The 21,843-nt window shown below is 41.7% G+C and overlaps 1 protein-coding gene across 2 annotated transcripts in view; it reads right to left on the bottom strand.

Annotated features, from left to right (window-relative positions):
• The window catches only part of LOC106088096 (protein EFR3 homolog cmp44E), a gene marked incomplete in the record, with an annotated part of 58,223 nt that overhangs the window by 24,613 nt on the left and 11,767 nt on the right, over window positions 1–21,843 (bottom strand). For both annotated transcript variants that reach the window (XM_059370280.1, XM_059370281.1), the window contains 2 exon segments: window positions 10,055–10,208; window positions 10,692–10,896. In XM_059370280.1, coding sequence (XP_059226263.1) covers window positions 10,055–10,208; window positions 10,692–10,896 — 359 coding nt within the window.

The following is a 21,843-nucleotide window of genomic DNA, read 5'->3' as shown; positions in this document are numbered from 1 at the left end:
ATCGGAGAGATCGGTTTATATGGGAGCTATATCAGCTTATATACCCATTCGGACCGTACTTGGCACAGTTGTTGGAAGTCATAACGGAATGCCACATGCAAAATTGCAGACAAATCGGACAAAAATTGAGGCTTGTAAGGGCTCAAGAAGTCAATTCGGGAGATCGGTTTATATGGGAGCTATATCAGCTTATATACCCATTCGGACCGTACTTGGCACAGTTGTTGGAAGTCATAACGGAACGCCACATGCAAAATTTCAGCCAAATCGGACAAAAATTGAGGGTTGTAAGGGCTCAAGAAGTCAAATCGGGAGTTCAGGGTATATGGGAGCTATATTTAATTTTGAACCGATTTGGCCCATTTGTAAAGATGGACGATGGGTAAATGCCCGAAGGTATTTACCCGGTAAATTGGGTAAATACCCGGGTATTTACCCATTTATACTCAAAAGCTGGGTATTTAAATTTTGCAGAATTATGCAGATCGACCACCCGATCTCCCGATATAGGGTATTGAGGCCATAAAAGAGCCATTTATTACCCGAATTCGATGGAATTTAGCACAGTGTGTTCTGGTAGACGCCTACCCATTTCTGTCAAAAGTGGTACAAATCGTACCATATTTGGATATAGCTCCCATATATACCGATCCTCCGATATTGTGTAATGAGCCTTTAAAAAGGAGCATTTTTCATCCTATTTCGAAGAAATTTGGCACAGCGAGTTCCGGTATCTCTCTAAACCTTTTTGATGAATATCGTCCAGATCGGACCATATTTGGATATAGCTGTTATATAGACCGATCTCCCAGTATAGATACCCAAAAATGCGTTGAATTGCGGCACGCCGCTCGGACTCCGCTATAAAACGGAGGTCCCTTATCATTGAGCTTGAAATTTGAATCGGACAGCACTCAATGATATGTGAGAAGTTTACCCCAGTTCCTTAGTGGAATGTTCACGAGCAAATTTGCATTTGCATGGTGGTGGGTTACCAAGATTCGGCCAGGCCCAACTGAGTACATTTCTACTTGTTATCCTCTATCTTTTTCTAGTTTGAACACAATGGACAATAATAAGGTTTCTAAGTGAAGTGGCTAGCAAACGAAGTTGCAAAGAAGACCTATAAATCGTACAAAATGTTCAATTGCCGATTTTACCCAAAATCTCTTCGACTATCGCATATATTGGGTTGCCCAAAAAGTAATTGCGGATTTTTCATATAGTCGGCGTTGACAAATTTTTTCACAGCTTGTGACTCTGTAATTGCATTCTTTCTTCTGTCAGTTATCAGCTGTTACTTTTAGCTTGCTTTAGAAAAAAAGTGTAAAAAAGTATATTTGATTAAAGTTCATTCTAAGCTTTATTAAAAATGCATTTACTTTCTTTTAAAAAATCCGCAATTACTTTTTGGGCAACCCAATAATTATGGAAAGTTGTTACAAGTGAAATAATCACAATTTGTTATAACTGTTAGCTAACCTGTGGAAAAGTGTAACATGTTCATGATTGATATGTTTTACAACTACATAGGTATATCGTTTAATATCAATTTTTTTTTATAGATTACATGTGTGATAAACACTTGATGGGGTCAAAAATGATTAAGCTGTGTAGTTTGCTATAAAATTTTCCTGTTATTTCAAGGTTTTTCGAAAGTTGCTGAGATATAGAAACAATTAACATTTGATAATGAAACGCAATCTGTGTTAACCGACATGCATTGCATGTAATATTAACAAATGACCCATGTCATACTTATGGATAGACGTAAGCACTTTACAAATGTAAGGTATCATTATATACGTTTTCACATGGAGTTGTTTCAAGATGATGAGCTAAATATAAGTGGTAATTACAATGTGAGCCAAAGTGCAATAAACAAAGTTTTATTATTATAAAGGATGGTTTTTTAGCTATTATCTTTTTGGCAACACTGGTTTAAACAGTTTACGCACGTTTCGTTTTTGGTTTCACTGTCACACATTATTCATTGTCTTACAAACGAAAAACGCTTGTAAATTATTGGATTTTGTTATCAAAACACGTGCTCTGCTAAGAAAGTTCATCGCTCGGTCATTTTTGTCTCAATGGGTACGTAAATTAGCAGAATTGTCGATTTTGGAGTGAAGATCATCCAGAAAAAGTCACAGTGAGTTGCGGTTCATGGGGTGGTGGCATCATTGGACCGTGCTTCTTCAAAGATGATGTGAATCGTAACGTAACTGTGAATGATGAGGGCTACCGTGAGATGATATCCTACTTTTTTTGCTAAAAATGCAGGAACTTGACTTGCATGACATGTGGTTTCAACAAGACGGTGCCACATGCCACCAAGTACGCGTAAAAATGAACTTTTTTAGAGGCGAGTTCGGTAAACATTTTATTTCACGTTCGTGACCGGTCAATTGGCCGCCTGGGAAAGTTGGGAACCACAACTTTGAGATAGTCAGTAACTTTATCTACCTCGGCACCGCCGTAACCGAAACGAATGACACCAGTTTTGAGATAAAGCGAAGAATAATACTGGCAAACAGATGCTACTTTGGACTAAGTAAGCAGTTTAGAAACCAAGTCACCTCTCGACAGACGAATACTACAAGACACTGATACTACTCGTGCTGTTATATGGTTCTGAAGCATGGGTACTTGTGAAAGCAGAGGCAGTGCTTGGAGAATTTGAGAGAAAGATTCTTTGTAAAATATATGGACCAGTTTGCGTTAACGGAGAATATAGGCGACGTATGAACCACGAGCTGTATGAGCTGTATGACGACGATAGCATAGTTACACGCATCAAAATACAACGGCTGCGTTGGCTAGGTCATGTTGTCAGAATGGATTAAGAAGCTCCAGCAAAGAAGTCTTTTGAAGGCAAACACGGTGGTACACGCAAACCGGGAAGACCAAAAGCCCGATGGAAAGATCAAGTTGTGGGAGACACCTCGAAACTTGGAGTCAGAGATTTTAGAATGAGCGCACAAGATCGAGGCGCTTGGAACGCTATTCTACGTTCGGCTAGTGGAAGAAATATTCTGTCATAGCCAATTAATGTAAGTAAGTAATTGGCCGCCTAGATCGTGCGATTTATCGCCTTAAGACTATTTTTTGTGGGGCTATGTTAAAGCTTATGTCTAGGCAGACAAGCTCACTTCAACTGACGCATTGGAATACAACATTGCAGCATTTATTCGTGAAATACTGAGATACTGAGAAATAATCTTCAAACATTAAATTATATGAACCGTACTATCGATTCAAATAAAGATTTCATGCATGTTTCTGAATTTAATGCGTATTTTTTTTGAAAAACTTTCCAATAGCTCTTAAAACATCACCCTCTATATCGAACAGAGGGTCCTAAGTCACTAATGAATTAAAGCTAGTAAAATATCTCTAACATATATTCAACTTCTCGGGCTATACCAGAACAGTCAAAATGGGTCCATAAATAGACCTAGCCTTCTTATAAATAAATAATGTATTGTGAGTAAATAGAATTTTTATATGTGTACAGTACACATACTCAGTTAATCATCATATTATTGTTTTTATTATTTGAGGAAAGTTATAATTTGTATGTCAAAATTGTAATTATAAATGACAAGTTGTTCTCTATATAAAGTCATCCAAAAAAAAAAAAAAAAATATAAAAAAAAACTTTACCTTCGACTTCTTGAACTCCTACAAGTCTCGATTATTGACTCATTTGAAGTACACTTAGGCACAAACTTCCATACCCATACTAGGGTGAACAACTTAAGGGACCCTTCGCGTTTCTGATTCTTGGGGTTGTACTGAGCAAAAAATGTTCATCATAGGGCCTCCAGATTTTTACTTTTTTCTCTGACTTATGTTACTTGTTTTTTTTATACCCTCCACCATAAGATGGGGGGTATACTAATTTCGTCATTCTGTTTGTAACTAGTCGAAATATTCGTCTGAGACCCCATAAAGTATATATATTCTTGATCGTCGTGACATTTTATGTCGATCTAGCCATGTCCGTCCGTCTGTCCGTCCGTCCGTCTGTCCGTCCGTCCGTCCGTCCGTCTGTCTGTCGAAAGCACGCTAACTTCCGAGGGAGTAAAGCTAGCCGCTTGAAATTTTGCACAAATACTTCTTATTACTGTAGGTCGGTTGGTATTGTAAATGGGCCATATCGGTCCATGTTTTGATATAGCTGCCATATAAACCGATCTTGGGTCTTGACTTCTTGAGCCTCTAGAGTGCGCAATTCTTATCCGATTTGAATGAAATTTTGCACGACGTGTTTTGCTATGATATCCAACAACTTTGCCAAGTATAGTTCAAATCGGTCCATAACCTGATATAGCTGCCATATAAACCGATCTTGGGTCTTGACTTCTTGAGCCTCTAGCGTGCGCAATTCTTATCCGATTGGAATGAAATTTTGCACGACGTGTTTTGTTATGATATCCAACAACTGTGCCAAGTATGGTTCAAATCGGTCCATAACCTGATATAGCTGCCATATAAACCGATCATGGGTCTTGACTTCTTGAGCCTCTAGAGTGCGGAATTCTTATCCGATTGGAATGAAATTTTGCACGACGTGTTTTGTTATGATATCCAACAACTGTGCCAAGTATGGTTCAAATCGGTCCATAACCTGATATAGCTGCCATATAAACCGATCTTCGGTCTTGACTTCTTGAGCCTCTAGAGCACGCAATTCTTATCCGATTGGAATGGAGTTTCGCATCACGTGTTTTGTTATGATATCCAACAACTGTGCCAAGTATGGTTCAAATCGGTCCATAACCTGATATAGCTGCCATATAAACCGATCTTGGGTCTTGACTTCTTGAACCTCTTGACTTCTTGAACCTCTTGAACTTCTTGAGCTTCTAGAGGGCGCAATTCCTATCCGATTTGGCTGAAATTTTACATGACGTATTTTTTTTTTTACTTTGAACAACTGTGTTAAATAAGGTTCAAATCCGTTCGTAACCTGATATAGCTGCCATATAAACCAATCTGGGATCTTGACTTCTTGACCCCTAGAGGTCGCAATTATTATCCGATATGCCTGAAATTTTGTACGATGGATCCTCTCATGACCATCAACAAACGTGTTTATTATGGTCTGAATCGGTCTATAGCCCGATACAGATCCCATATAAATCGTTCTCTCTATTTTACTTCGTGAGCCCCAATGGGCGCAATTTTGATACGAATTGGCTGAAATTTTACACAGGTCTCCAACATATAATTTAATTTTGGTCCGAACCGGACCATATCTTGATATCGTTTTAATAGCAGAGCAACTCTTTTCTTATATCCTTTTTTGCCTAAGAAGAGATGCCGGGAAAAGAACTCGACAAATGCGATCCATGGTGGAGGGTATATAAGATTCGGCCCGGCCGAACTTAGCACGCTTTTACTTGTTTTTTGATAATTTGGTCTATAACAGCCAAACCATTGAGATTTTTGATCCAATACTTAGACAACAAGTAAAAAGGCGTTTGGATACCCACCACCTCGGGTATATATGTAAACCACCTTTCGTCAAAATTCGGTGAAAAATGCATACCTTATGCCCCATAGCAAATGAAAATGCAAATTGCAATGCAAATTTTGCCCATGAACATTCCACTAAGGAACAGGGGCAAACTTCTCACCTATCAATGAGTGCAGTCCGATTCAAGTTTAAGCTCATTGATAAGGGCCTCCTTTTTATAGCAGAGTCCGAACGGCGTGCCGCAGTGCGCCACCTCTTTGGAGAGAAGTTTTACATGGCATTTTACCTCACAAATGTTGCCAGCATTAGGAGGGGAAAGCCACCGCTGAATATTTTTCTGATGGTCTCGCCAGGATTCGCAATTCCAACCCTAAAACCTACCACATATATATATATACACCAATCACGACAATGTGGGACTCAAATGAAAGGTATTTAAGATTAGAAAACGTATCTGATATCCAATTATCGGACCAAGTGTTTGGGGGACGACCCCAACCCCCAAAACACACCTAATTTGGACATATTTGCCGACCATGGCAATATGGGACTCAATTGAAAGGTATTTGCGAGTAAAATACGAATTTGATATCCAAATTAGGGACAAAGTTTTTGGGGGTCAACCCCTTTCCAAAACACCCCCCAAACAGGACTTATTTACTGACCATGGCAATATGGGGCTTAAATAAAAGGTATTTAAATGTAGAATACGAATTTGATATCCAGATGTGGGACCAAGTGTTTGGGGGCCGCCTATCCCCGAGAACATACCCCAAAGAAGAAAAATGTACCACCATAGCAATATGGGACTCAAATGAAAGGTCTTTGGAAGTAAAGCACGAATCTGATATGAATGTTCGAGAAATGTGTCTATGGGGTCACCCTACCCCCATAACACCACCCAAATAGGAGGTATTTGCTGACCATTGTAATATGAGGCTCTAATAAGAGGTATTTTAGAGTAGAACACGAATCTGATATATATTTTCAAAGTCAAGTCACTGAGAGGCCGCCCCATCCCCCAAAACACCCCCATACCCCGGTCATGTTTGACGACTAAGGAAAAATAGAGCTCAAATGAAGGGTATTTGGGAGCAGACCATGAATCTGACATCAACATTCGGGACCAATTGTCTAGGGGATCCACCACCATAACAACCCCCAAGTAGGACGTATTTGCTCACCAAGACAATTTGGGCCTTTAAGACAGTGGACATCGGACATATTGCTGGCTTTTTCAATAAAGGGTTTACGTGAATGGTATTTGAGATTAAAAAACAAGTTGGATATCCAATTTTGAGGCCAATATATATCTAAATATAGTCCGATCAGAACCATTTTTAGGTCGCATGTTAGGAGGCCTTAAATTACTCACTGTTTCAAATTTCATGGAAATCGGGTAATAAATAAAGCTTTTATGGGCTTCAGACCTTTTGTCGGGAGATCGGTCTATATGGCAGCTATATCCAAATATAGTCCGATCTGAACCATATTTAAATCGGATGTTGGGAAGCCTACAACTACTTACTGTTTAAAATTTCAGCGAAATCGGATAAAAAATAAAGCATTTGTGGGCTTCAGACTCTTTACCCGGAGATCGGTCTATATTGCAGCTATATATAAATATAGTCCGATGTGGAGCATATTTATGTCGGATGTTGGGAGGCCTAAAACTACTCACTTCAAATTTCGGATAAAAAATAAAGCATATATGGGCTTCAGACCCTTTACCGGGACATCGGTCTATATGGCAGCTATATCCAAATATAGTCCGATCTGATCCATATTTGGGTCAGATATCGGGAGACTTAAAATATCTCACCCCTTAAAATTTCAGCGAAATCAGATAAAAACAAACAATCTATGGGCATTAGACCCTTTATCGTCAGATCGGTCTATATAGCAGCTATATCCAAATATGGTCCGAATTGGCTCGTTCAATAACTTTACCAGCGTGCATCCAAATTGGCTCGTTCAATAACTTTACCAGCGTGCATCCAAAAGACGTATCTGTGCCAAATTTCAGCTCAATATCTCAATTTTTGAAGGCTGTAGAATGATTACAACAGACGGACGGACAGACACACGATCCGAAATATATATACTTTGTGAGGTCGGAAATTAATATTTCGATGTGTTACAAACGGAATGACTAAATGAATATACCCTCTATCCTATGGTGGTGGGTATAAAAATAAATGTGAAAATTACCTCTGTTCTCATTTTTATCATTTCATTAACTCTGTTTTTATACCCTCCACCATAGGATGAAGGTATACTAATTTCGTTATTCTGTTTGTAACTACTCGAAATATTGGTCTGAGACCCCATAAAGTATGTATATTCTTGAACGTCGTGACATTTTATGTCGATCTAGCCATGTCCGTCCGTCTGTCTGTCGAAAGCACGCTAACTTTCGAAGGAGTAAAGCTAGCCGCTTGAAATTTTGCCCAAATACTTCTTATTACTGTAGGTCGGTTGGGATTGTAAATGGGCCAAATCGGTCCATGTTTTGATATAGCTGCCATATAAACCAATTTGTGATCTAAACAAAGACGATTTAACGATGTCCGTGTGTCCGTCCGCCTGTCTGTCGAAAGCACGCTAACTTTCGAAGGAGTAAAGCTAGCCGCTTGAAATTTTGCAATAATACTTCTTATAAGTGTAGGTCCTTTGGGATTGTAAATGGGCCATATCGGTCCATGTTTTGATATAGCTGTCATATAAACCAATCTTGGGTCTTGATTTCTTGAGCCTCTAGAGGGCGTAATTCTCATCCGATTTGACTGAAATTTTGCACGTGGTGTTTTGGTATCACTTCCAATAATTGTGCTAAGTATGGCGCAAATCGGAAAATAACCTGATATAGCTGTAATATAAACCGGTCCTGGATCTTTACTTCTTGAGCTTCTAGAGGGGGCAATTCTCGTCCGATTTGACTGAAATTTTGCACGTGGTGTTTTGGTTTCACTTCCAATGACTGTTTTAAGTATGATTCAAATCGGTTCGTAATCTGGTATAGCTGTGATATAAACCGATCTTGGATCTTGACTTCTTTAACCAATAGAGGGCGCAATTCTCATTCGATTTGGCTGAAATTTTGCCTAAGGTGTTTTCTTATGACTTCCAATAACTGTGCTAAGTATGGCGCAAATCGGAACATAACCTAATATAGCTGCCATATAAACCGATCTCAGATCTTGACTTCTTGAGCCTCTATAGGGCGCAATTCTCATACGATTTGGAAGAAATTTTTGTACAACGGCTTCTCTCATGACCACCTTCAGCATACGTGTCTAATATGGTCTGAATCGATCAATGGCTTGATACAGCTCCCATATAAACCGATCTCCCGATTTTGCTTCTTGAGCCCCTACAAGGCGCAATTCTTATCCGAATGAATTGAACTATTGGATTGCCCAAAAAGTAATTGCGGATTTTTTAAAAGAAAGTAAATGCATTTTTAATAAAACTTAGAATGAACTTTTATCAAATAAACTTTTTTTACACTTTTTTTCTAAAGCAAGCTAAAAGTAACAGCTGATAATTGACAGAAGAAAGAATGCAATTACAGAGTCACAAGCTGTGAAAAAATTTGTCAACGCCGACTATATGAAACCCAATATTACACAATAGTATATTCTTATTCAATATTCTTTGTTTGCCTCAAAAGAGCTACTGCGCATAGAACTCGAAAAATGCGATCCATGGTAGAGGGTATATAAGATTCGGCCCGGCCGAACTTAGCATGCTTTTATTTATTCTTCCTAACTTGTTGTCTAAACCCGTTTCCCTTTGTCGTTTTGTGATAAAGACCTCCCTCCAATCGATTTGCTTTATTTCCCTATTAATGTTTTCATGTTAAGCATAGAACTATTGATCAGTGAATGGCCCACGTAAACAAAACACCGTACGAACGTCCGCCCCTGCCACGATATCTGGACTTTACGCTAATTTGTTGGTGTCAATCTAAAGCAACAACAACAACAATTAGTTATCCATTAACAAACATGATTGTCATCACTTTTGCGAGGTGATAAGAAACCTTGCAGTAAAACAAAAACAAAAACAAAACAAAAACAATTGTTCCGGGAAATATTGGGTTGCCCAAAAAGTAATTGCGGATTTTTCATATAGTCGGCGTTGACAAATTTTTGCACAACTTGTGACTCTGTAATTGCATTCTTTCTTCTGTCAGTTACCAGCTATTACTTTTAGCTTGCTTTAGAAAAAAAGTGTAAAAAAAGTATATTTGATTAAAGTTCATTCTAAGTTTTATTAAAAATGCATTTACTTTCTTTTAAAAAATCCGCAATTACTTTTTGGGCAACCCAATAGTTAAAGAGCACACCTTCTCGCATTTGAATAGCCCAAAAGTCAATTTGAATTTAAATGGAGGTCATGAAACATAAAAAGGATCATCGTTAACCATGAATGTGCTAGTCCTTGTCACTAATTTAATTTAGATTGGTGGGTAAGTAAGGGGGGTGGGGGGAGTGTTGTTGTTGAAGTTGGGTGTTTAATTGTTGGGTATTTCCTTAATTGAATTTAAGTTTTAGCGCGACTTACCGAATTGGTGGCCAAGATTTGTAAATTTGGATTTGAATCCTCCAAGAGTTTCTGAACCATGCGCAAAAATGATTCCACAAATAAATTCAGAGTGGTCTGGGCATGACAGGCCTGTAGCAAGATATCCATGGCTTCCATGGCGATTTCCACAAACCTAGAAGAAGGAGCAGGCACAGCAAAAGATGACAAAAGAAATATATGGATTTTTTAATAATGTGTGCACAAGACAGCATGGGAAGATGAACCTCTGCTATCTGCCCCTACGTGTCGTCTCCCCCCTTTGAGGAAATGTGAGACAGTTTAAACATAAACAAATAGCAATAACAAATGGCAGTAACAACAATAACACTAGAAGAGCTTGACAATCAGCCACAGCATATAGCCAACGTATTTGGCCACTGCCACTTGCAATGGCAGCAAAGTAATAAAAAAAAGATACAATTGAATTGTAGTCACTGCTGGTAGAGGGGGACAGGCTAAGAAACCTTTTTGTAATTATAGGACAATGAAGTGAAATTCTTTGCCGCCCCCCACTACACCATCTTCAAAACAGCTGCCATTAGTTATGTGAGTCATTCATTCATGCAATCAATATCATTTATGTTTTTCTTTGATGGCTTTCCAGCATTGTACTTACTTGTAACGTTTGCGATTAATATCCTTGGATGCTTTCTGGTATAGATATTCGCCAATGCGATCCAGCTTGTCCGGTGAACTAAGGGAATAGAAGGTAAGCTTCTCCATATTCGATTTGACCAGGCCATCTTCTGGATTGACGGGAAAGATGTTGTCCACCAGACGTTTGTAGCGCGGCCTCAAGGCCGAACAGCAGCCGCAACAACCTAAGGGTACAAGACAGGGTTGACAACAACACGAACAAGTTCCACGCGACACCGATGGACGCGGTATGAATAAACGCATGCAGCTGTAACTAAACATAATGAAGGCAATGGGTGTTTGCTGGTCTATGCTAAAGCTAGATGATGATGAGCTTATGCTTAGCGTCCTAATGTTCCTCCGACGAACACAAAATGCCTAGTGTCAACAGACATTTCCGCAAAACTAATGCCACTCAAGAAAGCAAACTTGTTGGCCAATGTGTTGGGGGCTATGTGTGTAGGGGTTTTCGCGTTCTTTTGGCCCAGTGTTTATGCCGAGGAAGACGTTTTAGTACTAAACAACCGTTAACATTTTCAAGGTACTCGCAGCGGTTAGATTGCGTTCATATCAGTCTGCTTCTTGACACTCCAAGTGTTGGTCGTGATGACTGTTGTGGTGGTGGTGTGAATGTTTATGTTCTCTGTTCGTTCGCATTGTCGGTATCACATTTTCACATTTGAGTTCTGTATATTTTTAAGCTGTTTCGCTTAGCAAAATTACATTTAACAGCAGAGTGCGCTTAAATTTACTTTTCTACAAAGAAAATGTTGTGTTTACAAATCGTTATGGGAGCGAGCCCTTACCGTCACCGCTATGACCACGACGACAAAGACGACGACGGCCTTTGTTTGTTGTTAATACTGACGTATGATATAGTTTTCGAATTATTGTTTTGTATGTTACCCAGAGCAGAATTTTCGTCGTCAACGTCATCGTTAGTCAGTTAACATGCCAACCCCACCAAGAAGTTCGAGTCATTTATTCGCAATCGCTTGACAGTCAGTCACTCACTCATTGCCTCATTTAGTCACACGACTTTAGTTTTATTTGAATATAGTATGGAAAAGCACGGGTAGCAGCAGTTATCTCATTGCGATAGAACCCAAAGATAATGGGATAATGGGCGCTAAAGGACAAAAAGGCTTTGGCCAAAAAGGGTTATTAAACCTATGTGGCCTAAATAATTTTTAGTTATCTGCAACACTAATCTATATTGAATTCCTGCAAAAAGGATAGAAAGAAAGACTTAGAGGTTGATAGTTGTGTCGTAGTCTGTATACTCTTATATGCTATTGTTGAGGGTATACCAAATGGTGTGGGGGGAATGTGAGATATTCGAGCAGAGGTATATAGAGAGCAGGTTATTACCAATGGCCAAATGGTGCAAAACTTGTAGCCATCAATCTGCTTTCGAGAGCTGTGCCTCGGCATGGGATAAAAGTTGGAAGTTGCAGCTACGATCTGTGTAGTGTTCATCGATATCATGAGAAGCTCAGCTGGTAGCTGCCGGGCGCGTCCACAGGTAGCAATACTCCGTATGTATAGGGATTAGCTGCAACTGTTTTCGCTGACAATCATCCATATCGAAAGAAAAGCCTTAGTGAAGAGTCTTTGGGAAGATTCTTAGTGAAGATTCTTAGGGAAGAGTCTTAGTGAAGAGTCTTAGTGAAGAGTCTTAGGGAAGAGTCTTAGCGAAGAGTCTTAGAGAAGAGTCTTAGGGAAGAGTCTTAGGGAAGAGTCTTAGGGAAGAGTCTTAGTGAAGAGTCTTAGTGAAGAGTCTTAGGGAAGAGTCTAAGTGAAGAGTCTTAGTGAAGAGTCTTAGGGAAGAGTCTTAGCGAAGAGTCTTAGAGAAGAGTCTTAGTGAAGAGTCTTAGGGAAGAGTCTTAGGGAAGAGTCTTAGGGAAGAGTCTTAGTGAAGAGTCTTAGTGAAGAGTCTTAGGGAAGAGTATTAGGGAAGAGGCTTAGTGAAGAGTCTTGGTGAAGAGTCTTAGTGAAGAGTCTTAGGGAAGAGTCTTAGTGAAGAGTCTTAGTGAAGAGTCTTAGTATTTAGGTAAGAGCCGGTGCCTGAGTTCGATTTGACGAAGCGAGTTATAGGCGCTTTTGAATAACCAATAACCATTATCTACCCGCGTCGATCGCTCTTTTAGACCGGAACAAACTTGCTGACGCAAATATGTGGTATAACTCGATATTAACAACTAGTGCTGGTTTTTTATTTATTGCCCAAAAAGTAATTGCGGATTTTTCATATAGTCGGCGTTGACAAATTTTTTCACAGCTTGTGACACTGTAATTGCATTCTTTCTTCTGTCAGTTATCAGCTGTTACTTTTAGCTTGCTTTAGAAAAAAAGTGTAAAAAAAGTTTATTTGATTAAAGTTCATTCTAAGTTTTATTAAAAATGCATTTACTTTCTTTTAAAAAATCCGCAATTACTTTTTGGGCAACCCATAAATAGAAACGAGTAAAAAGGCATTAAGTTTGGCCGGGCCGAAATTTGTATACCCACCAACTTGGGTATATATGTAAACTCCCTTTCGTAACAATCCGATGAAAATTGGATAACATAAGCACCCAAATTCGGCACGGACATTGAGTGGTCTAATAAATATAAGTCACTGTTCAATTTTGTAGAAAAAAATATTGGTCTTTTTGGTAGCTATATTCTAATATAAATCGATCTAAACCATATTGGGATATTATCAAAACAACTCAGTGTTTCAAATTTCAGCGAAATCGGGTAATAAATAAAGCTTTTATGGGCTTCAGACCCCTTATCGGCAGATCGGTCTACATGACAGATATATCAAAATATAGTCCGATCCGAACCATATTCGATTCCTGTGTTGGGAGGCCTAAAACTAATCACTGTTTCAAATTTCAGCGAAATCGGTTACAAAATAAAGCTTTTATGGGCGTCAGACCCTTTATCGGGAGATAGGTCTATATGCCAGCTTAATCCAAATATAAATCGATCTGAACCATATTAAGGTCGGATATTGGGAGGCTCAAAACAACTCACAGTATAAAATTTTAGCGAAATCGGGTAATAAATAAAGCTTTTATGGGCTTCAGACGCCTTATCGGCCGATCAGTCTATATGGCAGCTATATCTAAATATAGTCCGACTAGAAACATATTTAGGTCTGATGTAGGGAGACGTTAACCTACTCACTGTTTCAAATTTCAGCCAAATCGGTTAAAAAATAGAGCATTTATGGGCTTCAGACCCTTTATCGGGAAATCGGTCTATGTGGCAGCTATATCCAATAATAGTCCGATCAGAACCATATGTGGGTCGGATGTTGGGAGGCCTTAAACTACTCACCGTTACAAATTTTAGCGAAATCGGTTAAAAAAATGGAGCATTTATGGGCTTCAGACCCTTTATGGGGAAATCGGTCTATATGGCAGCTATATCCAAATATAGTCCGATCAGAGCCATATTTGAGTCGGATGTTGGAAGGCCTTAACCTACTCACTGTTTTAAAATTCAGCAAAATCGAGTAATAAATAAAGCTTATATGGGCTTCAGACCATTTATAGGCAGATCGGTCTATATGGCAGCTATATCTAAACATAGTCCGATCTGAACCATATTTAGGTCAGATGTTGGGAGGCCTAAAGCTACCCACTGTTTCAAATTTTAGCGTAATTCGGTAATAGATAAAGTATTTGTGCGCATTAGACCCTTTATCGGCAGATCGGTCTATATGGCAGCTATATCTAAATATGGTCCGATTTGGCCCGTTCGAGAACTTAACCAGCGTGCATCAAAAAGATGTATCTGTGCCAAATTTCAGCTCAATATCTCAATTTGTAAAGGATGTAGGGCGAATACAACAGACGGACGGACAGACACACGGACATAGTTATTTCGTCTTATAATTTTACGACGATCCGAATTATATATACTTTGTAGGGTCGGAAACTGATTTTTCGATGTGTTGCAAACGTAATGACTAAATACAATAAATATACGCCATATCCTACGGTGGTGGGTATTAAAATCTCATAATTCGCAATACGTATTGAAACCTTCCAGCACCTAGCGATTAAAATTCAGTAATAGGCGACTGCTAACGACTTATATTCTGGGGACTGCCAATCGATGCACAATGGTAAAGGAATGATATCCATCGACCAAAAGCTTATAAAGTAGTCATCCCGGCACGGGTCTGCTTCTTCGTTATCACGAGTAGCTAAGCTGGGAGATGGAGGATTGGTAGAAGTTAAACAGTGCCGGAGATATCACCCAGCTTTGGGGAATTCCTGTTTCACACTACGGTGTTTCGATTTCTTCTCCCTAAATTCCACAACTGACTGACGACTACACAGATAATTCGCGACCCAGACCTGGCTGACCGTGTCGAATGCCTTCGATAGATCCAGTGCCCCGAGGACCGTCCTATTACATGGCCTGGGCCGATTGAAGCACTGCAAATGTGTGCGCTGATGGCATGCAAAGCAGTTGTTGTAGCAGTTTGTTGTGTTCTATCTTTCGTCTACTTGATTCTGTTGAGTGTCAACAAGACCCAGGAACTCTGCTACTAAGATGGGGTGCGTCCACATGGAACTGGGTCTGAGACGAGTGGGTCTGGCTGGGCAGTGAAACAGGTGACGTGTATCGTGCGGTCCCTGGTTAAAATCGGAACATATATCTTGCACGTCGGCATCAATCCTTGGTCTGTAGGAGTTGAGGCGGCTGCATCTGTCGGAAACTAATTGAGCTAGAACTACTTTGGTTTGCCAAGGGAGGTCAGTTTCTTCAGGTGCAATGGGAGACGGTCGTTATAGGAATATATTCACCAGGTAGCTATTTACCTTATCTCCTACCGTGTCTGCATGAATTTTGTCTAGACCTGCTTGATATGCCGCTTGACCACGAGGTTCTCTCTTGCAGCGCCTTAAGGCTTCTGGGCGGTGGATACCTATCCACAAGATTATGATTTGGACGGTGTTTACGATAACAGCCCAAAAGGTATAGCTTAGACAGCATGTAGTTATGTCTTCGCACTGGTAGGATCTTTGTATCCTGATGCTACCAGTGCGAACAAAGCAGTTGTTGTGCTATGCAGTCTACGAAATCCATACTGATGCTCGGCGAATGGAAATTCTCTAACGAGGCTTGGGAGGAGTAATCCTCAAGTACCTTGGATACTGGGAGCCAAGGAAGATCGGTCTGTACGACTCTCCCTAACTTGGACCCTTTCCAGGCTTTAGTAGCGGGATCCCACTGCCCATCTTCCTGACATCGGGTATTATAAGAGTGTTCAAAGACAGGTTGAGGACAGTTTTACGGTACTCGACTCCAGGTAATGCAAATGCAATGCAAATTTGCCCATGAACATTTCATTATGGAAACTTCTCACATTTCAATGAGTGCTGTCCGATTCAAGTTTAAGCTCAATGATAAGGAGCCTCCTTTTTTATAGCCGAGTCCGAAAGGCGTGCCGTAGTGCAACAATTCTTTGAGGAGAAGTTTTACATGACAAAGTACCTCACAAATGTAGTCAGCATTGGGAGAGGTTAACCACCGCTGAAAATGTTTTCTGATGTTCTCGCCAGGATGTAAGACATGGCGTTCAGCGCTACAGGCGAACATGCTAACCACTGAGGTGGCCTCCAAGAGATCCAGGTAGATCCAGATTATTCCGCATCATTGTTGATATTCCGTCAGGGACCAACGCCTTGTATGATTTGGCGCCACCGATGACATTTGAAACTTCGTTAACGGTTGTTGTTGTTGTAGTAGCAGTGTGTGGTACACTGAAGCGGCAGCCCTTGCCGATGAAGGAATTCATCGGGTCAATCCGGTACATACAACCGGCTGCCATTCGTTAACGGTAAATTGTGATGGCTGTCTATCGGCTCGGAGACCACGGATACGACGAATGGCTCTCCTCCCAGCCCTACCACTGTCGGGATGCTCAATAAATTGACATTTGAAAAACCTGGCGCATCTCTTCGGATTGGTTACAGCAACGTCGCCAAAAAGCGACTGAGATCGTGTCACTCCGTTACCGGGCTTCGAGTAAGACTTAACAGTGGACCACAGCTTGTCTGAACCGGTACCTTAGTTACATTGCTCCAAGTTTTCCAGCTACAAATTCGGCTTATGTTCGTTGACTACTCTGTTTATTTCCAGATTTAGCTCGTTGAGTTTGCGGTTAGTGGATTCCATGCAATGAATCCCATTACGCTCGTCTGCGAGTACCTCTGCCTGCGCCGGGAAATTGGGCCGCACTGGGGATATTCGACTGGCTGGTATAAGGCGAGTGGCTGCCAAGATGCCAAGATCGTACAGTCGTCCGCATATGATACGATCTCTATGCCGTCTGGAGGAGGTGGGATGGAGGATAGGTAGAGGTTAAACAGAGCCGGAGATATCACCCCGCCTTGGGGAACTCCCTGTTTCACTCTACGGTGTTTTGACTTCTTATCCCTAAATTCCACAAATGACTGGCGGCCACACAGATAATTCGCGACCCAACGTTTAAGGCCTGGCTGGAGGGACGTGTTGGCGATGTCCTCAAATAATTTGGCATTGCTGACCGTGTCGAATGCCTTCGATAGGTCCAATGCCACGAGGACCGTCCTATCACATGGCCTGGGTTGATTGAAGCCACGGCAAATGTGTGTGGTGATGGCATGCAAAGCTGTTGTTGTGCTGTGCAGTCTCCGAAATCCGTGTTGATGCTCGGCGAATGGAAATTCTCCTACGAGGCTCGGGAGGAGTAATGCCTCAAGCGTCTTAGCCACTGGTGAGAGAAGGGAGATCGGTCTGTACGACTCCCCCAAACTCGGGTCTTTACCAGGCTTCAGTAGCGGGATCACTCTGCCCATTTTCCAGACATCGGGAACTATAAGAGTGTTCAATGACAGGTTAAGGACAGTGGTAAGGTACTCAACTCCAGGTAAATCCAGATTCTTCAGCATCAATGTAGAGATTCCGTCGGGGCCCAACGCCTTGGAAGATTTGGCGCCACGGATGACATTCGTAACTTCGCCCACGGTAAATTGTGATGGCTGTTCATCGGCTCGGATACCACGAATACGGCGAATGGCTCTCCTCCTTGCCCTGTCTCTCTCGGGATGCACGATAAATTGACGGTTGAACAACCTGGCGCATCTCTTCGGATCAGTCACGGTTAACTCGCCAAAAGTGACTGAGGTCCTGTCGTCCCGTCTACCGGGGTTCGAGAGAGACTTAACAGTGGCCCACAATTTGCCTGCACCGGTGCCTAAGTTACATTGCTCCAAGTGTTCCAGCCACAAATTCCGCTTATGTTCGTTGACTACCCTGTTTATTTCCAGATTCAGCTCGCTGATTCTGGGGTTAGCGGGGTCCATAGCACGAATCCCATCACGCTCGTCTGCGAGTACCACTGCTTGCGCCGGGAAATTGGGTCGCACTTGCGGTATTCGACCGGCTGGTATAAAGCGAGCGGCTGCTGCGTTGATGATGTCTCGGAATTTCCTCTCGGCCACAAGCACATCAGAGGGGGGTGGCAGTTCATTGAAGCGGCGATTGGTATACTCTCTGAAGCCAGTCCAATTGGCCTTCTTGTAGTTGATGAACGTTCGGCGCTCAGAGGTTATGAAGTCGGGTGGTCGGTCGATGGTGAGGATTATGGGGAGGTGGTCTGACCCCAAAGAGATGACGGCTTGCCAGGATACGTCACTCAGGAGATCAGGGGATGCGATTGAGATGTCTGGCGAGCTGCTGCACCTCCTCGTAATCCTAGTGGGGGCATCCTCATTCACCGTGCAAAACGTGGAGCTATCTATCTGCTCTGCCAAAGCTATGCCACGCTGGTCGTTGCCTAGGGGAGAATGCCATGACGAGTGATGTGCATTGAAATCCCCCAGAACCAGACGACTATGGCCAGATAGCAACCCACTTATGTCGGGGCTGTAGGCCTGGCCATTAATCGGGACACAGCTGCCAACCGGCGGTATATACACGTTGTATATCTCTATCTCGGCAGTACCAGACTTGACTGCTACCCCCATATATTCCATGTATGGGTCACTAGCGTCAAGCGCAGGCGAGATAGGTCATTCTACCCCTTGTCGTTACCTGGGGTAGAATGCCATGAAACGTGATGCGCATTAAAGTCTCCTAGAACCATAGGATTAAGCAAGACAGTAGCCCACTATGTCGGTCTTGTAAGGTTGGTCATTTACTGGGTCACAACTACCAACCGGCATTATGTACACGTTGTATAGCTCTATCTCAGCAGTACCGGACCTACTGCTATCCCCATCTATTTTATGTTGGGGTCATTAGAGCCAGGCGCAGACGAGATGGATCTATACTGAACGGAATAGTGTATCACGAAAGCCAATCCCCCACTTCTATTCCTTTAACGATCCTTACGTAGCACATTATATCCATGGCAACTGTGCAGGCTCTAGGAGTTGGTCAGCTTTGTCTCCTGGATCGCTGCAACCAATATTTTCTCCCGACTCATAAAATTCACTACCTCATCGATCTTGCTCCGCAGACCATTGCAATATTCCCGGCACTGGCTTGGCAATATTGGGGTTGAGGTGCTGCCGCATGGGAGAGTCCGGAGAGGTCACATAGTTCGACGACGTTGATGGTTGTTGTTGTTGTTGTTGTTGTAGCAGTGTGTTGTACACTGAGGCGGCAGCTTTTGCCGATGAAGGACTTCCTCGGGTCAATCCGGTACGTACAACCGGCTGCCATGGGATTGACGATGATGGTTGTGACCCACTGCTTTCTATGCTCACACAACACCTTGCAACATATTCAGTGTGACTATATTCCCATAGTGACGTAAGGCCAGAGCAAGATCGGAAATGTCCCTACTCCACGCACCGGTTATACCTCACCGACATTGACCGATGATGGAGGCGATTCTGACAAACCGAACAGAACCGTTCGTCTAATATTGCTGTATTTTATGCAGATGATATTCTCTGCCTTTCAGTATAGCCACGTCTTTCCACGATCCACATCTCCCCATAAGTTTTTCACAGTGCGTTTTCGTCCGCCCTTATCTCGGACTGCATCGCCCTACCACTTAATTCCGCATTTCTCGGCTATGGCCTGAGCCGCGAAATGCGAAATAAAGCGGCAGACGATTTGGCCGTGAAGGCCAGAAGACTGCCATCGGTAAATTTGGTGAGTCCGAAGAATTTGAATTAAGCGGCAGACGATTTGGCCGTGAAGGCCAGAACACTGCCATCGGTAAATTTGGTGAGTCCGAAGAATTTGAGGGCAATGCAGTCCGAGAAGATTAACGCCGTTAATCTCCTTGTTACACTCCAAGACTGTTCGTGACCTTACCATGTTAGTTATTATAGCACCGAATGCCACTTTAAGGTCTGTAAAGGTGGTCTTACTCGATATACTTGCGTTAATACCACCTAACGCATTCCGTGATCGTCCATATCTCTGTTTGCAGGATCGACTAGGCAGCCGGAAACAGATCTCAGGCCCTGAGTTCCCAGGCCTACTCTGTCCTGTTACTTTGATTCATTCGTGCAGCATGAACTTCCTGATGGCAATTATAATAATTATCTTTTTATCTTGTTGTATGCGAATAGAAAATAAATACATGTCCAAGAAGTTGCAACTTGCACCAGCGCCTTACACTCACACTCAACCTTGACCCGATACGAGTTTTCTTTCGTCGCCTCCATTATACATCCTCTTAAGTCTTAAGTCGCATAGCTGCAGTGACCATCTCATCAATCTGTATGTCCCAAGTATCTCTTCAATAGTCTCCAGTACCCTAGTAGACGTGGACCTCATCGCCCCGCCTATGTCAAGAAAACATGTTCTCTGAACCTGTTGTATTGTCCCTATGTTGCACTGTTTCTCCATCGCAGTCCAACAAACTACTGAGATGAAAGTTAGTAGCTCTCCTTTAGAGCCAGTGGACTATCCTCGGGTTCAGCCCCCATTTATTTATATGAAGCATTCTATTTTCACTTTGGAGCCTTAACAATAACATTTATTAGCCGATCTGACCTAATTTTTTTACACTATTTTCATCTTTGAGTACCACCATGGGCATGAAACAATCTTCGAGTGTGTAGTTGAAAGATTGGGATTGCAGATTCAGGTCATAATCATATGGCTGGCCGTCTTCGGTCGCTTATCCACTATGCACTATCTTTTAGCTTCAAGCTATAGCTTAGATATGATGCTTTAGTGTTCGATTAATATCTTAATGATTTAATTCCCAAGAATCGATGATACATTTTTATTCGAATTTTATAAAATTAGCATCTGGGCTTTTGTTATGATCTAAAAGGGCCATAATTATATGCCTGGCCGTCTTTGTTCGCTGCTCAACTACCATAATAGCTTCGGGTTTTTGCTAAGAAATAACGCTATTGTGGTTTTTAAGGCTATATTCATATCTGGAGCTTCTAAATACCAAGAATATAAATTTTTATATTCCATCACCGGTATTCACATAACTGAATGCAGTTTACAAAGCCCAAAAACAAAATATTGGATCTAGGTGGTAACTCTGTATTTCGAAATGATCTTGTAAAGTTTCGAGAGGAGAGTCTCAGCGAGGAGTTATGTGGCACTGGCTCTTAATTAAATACTGAGTGCCAATAATACTAGAGATGACAAGGCGAGTGATTGGCGCCTTCAAATAACCAATGGTCAATATCACCTTTTGTTCCCAGGTTAGGGGCGGCTGGAGGCTAGCGTTGGATCTTGGAGCAAGCGGGTCGCGACAACGAGGGAAACACGTGCGATCCCACAAAACCCATGCATTTGCGGCGCTGGGTCAGTAATCCGCCTCCGGAAAACTATGAGAACCAAAGGAAACGAAAAAACGGACCCCCATAGCGTTGACGACCACCACCGATTTGAATGAAATTTGAAACAGTTCGTCTTGAAAGACGAACTGTTTCAAATTTCAGGTGTCTCTACAAAAAGGTGTAGAGACACCTGTTTGTTGAACATTGTCCAGATTGGACCATATTTGGATATAGCAGCCATATAGATCGATCTCCCGATAAAGAGTATTGAGCCCATAAAAGGAGCATTTTTCATCCTATTTTGATGAAATTTAAAACAGTGCGTTTTGGCACCCTTCTAAACCTTTTTGTTGAATATCGTTCAGTTTGGGC

The sequence above is a fragment of the Stomoxys calcitrans genome, chromosome 5 (genome assembly GCF_963082655.1).
Source record: "Stomoxys calcitrans chromosome 5, idStoCalc2.1, whole genome shotgun sequence".
Classification (NCBI taxonomy): Eukaryota; Metazoa; Arthropoda; class Insecta; order Diptera; family Muscidae; genus Stomoxys; species Stomoxys calcitrans.
Note: the sequence above shows the minus strand (reverse complement) of the source record. Positions and strands in the feature narration are given on the sequence as shown.